We start from the raw sequence: 7,557 nt of genomic DNA, 5'->3' as shown, positions 1-7,557 counted from the left end.
TTTAAAATGTGGAAAAATGATGGTCATTGACCAGTGGGAGTCCACCATGAAAGGGTTAGAAATGCATGAACACTTGAAAAAATAAAAAGCTAAATTATAAATCGTTGCTGCTCAATTGCAAGACTTATCTTTACCTCTAGAACCAAGCCCTCACATTCAAATAAATGCATCATTTAACCTTACTGTAAGTGCTTATTTTATATATATATATATATATATATATATTTCAAATGTGTTTTTATGTTCTTTTGTGTTCTCCAGGTTTAAGATGTCAGAACAGAAGCGTTCGTTGTCTACCTCGGGTGAAACATTATATGAAATTCTCGGCTTGCAAAAAGGTGCAACTCCCGATGACATTAAAAAAACTTACAGGTGTGTGTGGCATTTACATAAATATTGTGTATGTTTTTTCATAAAGTTGAAGAATGAGACATTTTATACAATTTTCTAGTTGAAGAATGGATTGCCAAGCTAATATGTACATAAAATGGGCTATTGTTAGGGAAGAATCACTTACTTCTACAATCACGCATTAAAAATGTCAAAATATTCTTTTTTTTCATTTAGAACAAACATATTATGCAATGCTAACAATAAGTACATATAATCATTCAAGAAATAGTGACAAAAAAGCTATATGCATACATTGCTTGAGAACACAGAGAGGCATAGACCAGTGATCCTCTAATTACCAGTTTCTTATAACCATTGTAATTAGTCTCAAACTAGAGATTCAGTATACTTCACAGAGCTGATTCTATCACCATTTATAATGACATGACAATGTATTGGCACAAAACGTGTCTTTCTCGAGACTTGACAAATCATTATCTGTGGTCTCTAAACTATATGGAGCCTTTGATTTTTTTTAATTGATACAAAATAAATTAGACAGATTAGAACAAGGATTTACGCAGGATTTATACAGGATTTACATGATGCATAAGATATGAAATAGAAGCACAAAGTGTAAAGAGGGTTACTCAAATTTAGGAGAAACGTTATGTGGCGGGGTGGATTGTAATAAGGAGAAAAGCTACACATTAAGGGCTGGCTTATCACATATTTGATGTATGGGGAGATACATTGTGGTACAGTTATGGAAGACTTTCCAGTTGAGTATTAGGATTTTAAATTTAGTACTGAAACAAGACAAAGGTTATTGGTGTGAAGAGAGTAGAATGTTATGAAGATACATCTGTATCTAGCCTTCATAATGGATCTTGGCATATATAAGACTAAAGAAGAGTGAGCTGCTATTGTCTGGGTTAGAAATAGAGAGAGCACATGGATTGAGGGCTTGTTTAGTTGCATCATTAGTTTTTAAGTTGAGAAAAGAGAGTGAAGGGAGTTATGGGTTACATGAAGGGGCAGAAAACTGGATTTTTGCACTGGGAGGTTGTTATAACGATCCTACTCAATCTAGCACCAATCTTATAATATAACTTGAAATTAATAACTTTAAATATTTCGTATAAAACCAGACCGTACACTCCTTGCTTTCTACAATTAAAAGTATTTATTCAATGAGGCTGAACAAACTACTTATAGCACAACAAATAGTTAACAGTAATTACACTGGAAATTTAACCCCTTCTAATCTAACATAGATTATTATTATTATTGGTATTTAAATAGCGCAAACTAATTCCGCAGCGCTTTACAATATTATAGCACATTCTATTTGTATATCCCATTGCTTTAAATGTTACCAATCCTCTCATGTAGTTGTGTTGTCCTGCAGAGTGTTCCAATAAGAGAGAAAGAAGGTCTTTTAAGACTTAAAGAATCACTATAGTGACAGGAGTACAAACATGTATTCTTGTCACTATACCTTTAAAAACACTGTTTAGGTCTCAGGCCCCTGTCAGCAATGTAAAAGGTGAGTTTACTCACCTTTATTCCAGTGCCACGCAGGTTGGCCGCTGCTGGCGTCGACCCTGTTCCGCCTACTTGGCTGAGATCATTAAATTTGACTATCTCAGCCAATCCAATGCTTTCCCATAGGAAATGTGTGTGCTTCATTCCATAAGCACACACATTAGATCTTCTACAATAACACATAACACATAACACATGTCCTACACACTCCACTCACTGTGAGCGAACTCATGGGTGGAACATGTAGGTGGAATTATGGGTGGGCCTTATGGGCATACTCACGGTCAGGCCCTGGGGCCCGGACCATGAGCTGTGTAAGGGGCCCCAAAAAATGGAGCTGCTTCCCGTTCTCCCAGAACATTGAATTTTGTGACCACAGTTACCAAACAGCCTCCAGAGATCCTGTTCTACACCAGACCAGTGGAGCCAAACTGCAGCCAGAGCCCATCATTATCCTCATCTGGTTGTAAGTAGGCAATCTAGTATATTATTCGTGACACTTATCTCTAATTTAGCTCACATTAAAGGGACACTATAGTCTCCAGAACCACTGCAGCTTAAGGAAGTGGTTCTGGTGTCTATAGCGGATCCCTGCAGGCTTTTTAATGTAAACACACACTGTGTGCAGCACTGGCATTAGTTCATATGGCGGATCATATGGGTGGAGCATTGTGATGTCACATGGGGGGGCGGCACATTTTTATTTTGCCTAGGGCGGCAAAAATCCTTGCTCTGGCCCTGACTGGGACAGACTCCTAACTGCAGCCCCATCCTACTCCTGTGAGATCATCACGTCTGATAATCTGTGTCTAATCAGATACTTCTTAGGGAGAAGCAGTGCAGACATGTGATGCATGTTAGAGAATAGCGTCCGTCTGCCAATTCAATTCATCGGATTTGTTGCTTATAGCAGAGAAGCATTGAATGCAGATCCATTGTCTGGCATCATCATAAAATCTATTTTAGATCTAATGGCTGTAAGAATGCATAGAAACTGCAAAATATAAACAATGCTGTTTCTCAGAAAAAGATAATGAATGTCTGTCAGTGTGTGTATCTGTATGTCTGTCAGTGTGTCTGTCAGTATGTGTACCTGCATCACAGTGTATGTGTGGCAGTGTATGTGTATATGTGCATATATTTAAGCATTTACATTTCACCACTACGCACAACTACACTCCTGCATTCAAACATCAACACTACATACAAACACACTCCTGCATTCAAACCCCAACACTACATACAAACACATCTCTATATTAAAGGGACTCTATAGTCTACATATAAAAGCAAGAAAGACAGGTTCCCCAGCCTTCCTTCTTGCTTTTATATGAACTTACATTTAATTAAAAAAAAATTCGAGGTGTTTTTATATTAAAAACTTACCTCCGTTCCAGCGCCGAGCTCCCAGCCAGGCCGCGCCCCCTTTTTCGTCAAAATGACGAAATCGCGGGGCCCAATGGAGAGGGCGATGTGGTGCGCATGCGCGGCTTCGCGCTGCACCAATCGCGTTCTTCATAGAGCGGCATTGACAGCCGCCCTATGAAGAACCTGAGCGCTTTACCGCGCATGTGCGCGGAATGCGCGTTCGCGAGCTGAGCTGTCTGACTGACAGCTCAGCTCGCTTTCTAAAACTATATCAATAAGGGGGGACCTACTGTCCCCCCCCGGCCCCCACCCCTGAGCGGTGGGTGGGGGCCCTAAAATTCACAATAGGGGGGGGACCTACTGTCCCCCCCCCCCGGCCCCCACCCCTGTGCGGCGGGTGGGGGCCCTAAAATAAAAAATAAGGGGGGGACCTACTGTCCCCCCCCCGGCCCCCACCCCTGAGCGGTGGGTGGGGGCCCTAAAATTCACAATAGGGGGGGGACCTACTGTCCCCCCCCGGCCCCCACCCCTGTGCGGCGGGTGGGGGCCCTAAAATTCACAATAAGGGGGGGGACCTACTGCCCCCCCCCGGCCCCCACCCCTGAGCGGTGGGTGGGGGCCCTAAAATTATCAATAGGGGGGGACCTATTGTCCCCCCCCGGCCCCCACCCCTGAGCGGTGGGTGGGGGCCCTAAAATTCACAATAGGGAGGGGACCTACTGTCCCCCCACGGCCCCCACCCCTGTGCGGCGGGTGGGGGCCCTAAAATTCACAATAAGGGGGGGGACCTACTGCCCCCCCCTGGCCCCCACCTCTGAGCAGTGGGTGGGGGCCCTAAAATTATCAATAGGGGGGGACCTATTGTCCCCCCCGGCCCCCACCCCTGAGCGGTGGGTGGGGGCCCTAAAATTCACAATAGGGAGGGGACCTACTGTCCCCCTCGGCCCCCACCCCTGTGCGGCAGGTGGGGGCCCTAAAATTCACAATAAGGGGGAGGCCTACTGCCCCCCCCCGGCCCCCACCCCTGAGCGGTGGGTGGGGGCCCTAAAATTATCAATAGGGGGGGACCTATTGTCCCCCCCCGGCCCCCACCCCTGAGCGGTGGGTGGGGGCCCTAAATACAAAGGGGGTGGGGACCCTAGTTAACCCTCTCCCCCCCCCCCCCCAAAAAAAAAAAACTTATCTCCCTACCTACCCCCCTCACCCTTAAAATAATGAGGGGGGACCCTTTAACTAAAAACCTGTAAAGAAAAAAAAAATAAGATAAAAACAACTTACCATTCGATGTTTTCTTTCTTCTAAAATCTTCTTTCTTCAGCCCCAAAAAAGGCCAAATAAAAAACCATAATAACCGATGCAATAAAAAAAAAAAAAAAAAAACCAGAGCGCAAAAAAAATAATCCATCTTCACCCATGGAGGGCTCCGCGCAGACTGAGCTCCGCAGGGCGGGGGAAGGCTTATAAAGCCTTGCCCCGCCCTGCAATTAGGCTAAGAACACTCTGATTGGTGGGTTTAAGCCAATCAGAGTGCTCTTTGTCATTTTACAAGCGTGGGAAAGTTCTTTGGAATTTTCCCACGCTTGTAAAATGACACAGAGCAATGTGATTGGATGGCTTGAAATCCATCCAATCACAGTGCTCTGTGTCATTTTACAAGCGTGGGAAAATTCCAAAGAACTTTCCCACGCTTGTAAAATGACAAAGAGCACTGTGATTGGATGGATTTCAAGCCATCCAATCACAGTGCTCTTTGTCATTTTACAAGCGTGGGAAAGTTCTTTGGAATTTTCCCACGCTTGTAAAATGACACAGAGCACTGTGATTGGATGGATTTCAAGCCATCCAATCACATTGCTCTGTGTAATTTTACAAGCGTGGGAAAATTCCAAAGAACTTTCCCACGCTTGTAAAATGACAAAGAGCACTGTGATTGGATGGCTTGAAATCCATCCAATCACAGTGCTCTGTGTCATTTTACAACCGTGGGAAAATTCCAAAGAACTTTCCCACGCTTGTAAAATGACAAAGAGCACTGTGATTGGATGGCTTGAAATCCATCCAATCACAGTGCTCTGTGTCATTTTACAAGCGTGGGAAAATTCCAAAGAACTTTCCCACGCTTGTAAAATGACAAAGAGCACTGTGATTGGATGGCTTGAAATCCATCCAATCACAGTGCTCTGTGTCATTTTACAAGCGTGGGAAAATTCCAAAGAACTTTCCCACGCTTGTAAAATGACAAAGAGCACTGTGATTGGATGGCTTGAAATCCATCCAATCACAGTGCTCTGTGTCATTTTACAAGCGTGGGAAAATTCTAAAGAACTTTCCCACGCTTGTAAAATGACAAAGAGCACTCTGATTGGCTTAAACCCACCAATCAGAGTGTTCTTAGCCTAATTGCAGGGCGGGGCAAGGCTTTATAAGCCTTCCCCCGCCCTGCGGAGCTCAGTCTGCGCGGAGCCCTCCATGGGTGAAGATGGATTATTTTTTTTGCGCTCGGGTTTTTTTTTTTATTGCGTCGGTTATTATGGATTTTTATTTGGCCTTTTTTGGGGCTGAAGAAAGAAGATTTTAGAAGAAAGAAAACATCGAATGGTAAGTTGTTTTTATCTTATTTTTTTTTTCTTTACAGGTTTTTAGTTAAAGGGTCCCCCCTCATTATTTTTAGGGCGAGGGGGGTAGGTAGGGAGATAAGTTTTTTTTTGGGGGGGGGGGGAGAGGGTTAACTAGGGTCCCCACCCCCTTTGTATTTAGGGCCCCCACCCACCGCTCAGGGGTGGGGGCCGGGGGGGGACAATAGGTCCCCCCCTATTGATAATTTTAGGGCCCCCACCCACCGCTCAGGGGTGGGGGCCGGGGGGGGGGCAGTAGGTCCCCCCCCTATTGTGAATTTTAGGGCCCCCACCCGCCGCACAGGGGTGGGGGCCGGGGGGGGACAGTAGGTCCCCCCCTTATTTTTTATTTTAAGGCCCCCACCCGCCGCACAGGGGTGGGGGCCGGGGGGGGGGGCAATAGGTCCCCCCTTATTGAAAATTTTAGGGCCCCCACCCGCCGCACAGGGGTGGGGGCCGGGGGGGGGGCAGTATGTCCCCCCCTTATTTTTTATTTTAAGGCCCCCACCCACCGCACAGGGGTGGGGGCCGGGGGGGGACAATAGGTCCCCCCTTATTGATAATTTTAGGGCCCCCACCCGCCGCACAGGGGTGGGGGCCGGGGGGGCAGTATGTGCCACCCTTATTTTTAGGGCCCCCACCCACCGCTCAGGGTGGGGGCCGGGGGGGGGAGGAGAGTAGGTCCCCCCCCCCCCCTTCAACCACTATTGTGGCCAGACAGCATCCCTGTGGGTTCGGGCTTCAGCTGTCAGCTGAAGCCACGCCCACAGCAGTGCTGACAGGCTGTCAGCACACAAAGCGCGTTCACAGTGCTTTGTGTGCTGATAGCCCGTCTGATGCATTCACCCAGAATGCATCGGACGAGAGGCCTTTTTAGGGCCTCTGAACTCGGAAGTCCCTCTGGTGGCCGTCTGATTGACTGCAACAAGAGGTGTTCCAAGCTTCCAATGTAAACACTGCATTTTCTCAGAAAATACAGTGCTTACAAGAAAAAGGCTCCGGGTAGCTGTAGCACTCACCTAAACAACCTCATTAAGCTGAAGTTGTTCAGGTGACTATAGTGTCCCTTTAAACACCAAAATTATATATAAAACCACCCGTGCATTAAAAAAACAAAACTACACATAAATGCATGCTTGCATTAAAACACCAACAATACATACAAACACACACACCCCTACATTCACACACACACACTCCATATAACAACATGCTTACATTCAAACACATAAACACTGATTCACAGTTGTCAAAGCATTGTGTGAGATGTGCGGCAGATGGGGATCTACCCTTTGGCCACCCTTGCGATAGAGGGGCCAAAAAAAATTCTTGCACTAGGGCCCTCTCTAAATTAGTTCTGCCTCTGAGCACTACAGGGATAGGCAATCACTGCAGATGTTTTGGACTACACCTCCCATGATGCTTAGCCAGCATCATGGCTGTAACAGCTATGTGGGAGATGTAGTCTACAGCATCTGGAGTCCCAAAGGTTGCCTACCCCAACCTATAACATAGAGGAACACATGGTGGGTGATTATTTGAATGCAGTATTGCTTGTGCATCTGAATGCTTCAATTTTACTGGAAGTAGAATGTGTTGATCACAAATATATACACAGCTTGCTGGAAAAAGAAGGGAGGGGAAGAACAGAGAGTGGGTCAAGTAGGGATTCAAGAAAGCACAGGTAAAGAAT

At 45.9% G+C, this 7,557-nt stretch overlaps 1 protein-coding gene across 1 annotated transcript in view; it reads left to right on the top strand.

Annotated features, from left to right (window-relative positions):
• The first annotated feature begins 268 nt into the window (after positions 1-268).
• The window catches only part of DNAJC5B (DnaJ heat shock protein family (Hsp40) member C5 beta), a 44,059-nt gene continuing 36,770 nt past the window's right edge, over positions 269-7,557 (top strand). The window contains exon 1 of the mRNA XM_063450405.1: positions 269-372. Coding sequence (XP_063306475.1) covers positions 269-372 — 104 coding nt within the window. The remainder of the gene's footprint in view (positions 373-7,557) is intronic.

This window comes from Pelobates fuscus, chromosome 4, assembly GCF_036172605.1.
Source record: "Pelobates fuscus isolate aPelFus1 chromosome 4, aPelFus1.pri, whole genome shotgun sequence".
NCBI lineage: Eukaryota > Metazoa > Chordata > Amphibia > Anura > Pelobatidae > Pelobates > Pelobates fuscus.
The sequence above is the reverse complement of the archived record's forward strand: the minus strand, read 5'-3'. Positions and strand labels throughout refer to the sequence as shown.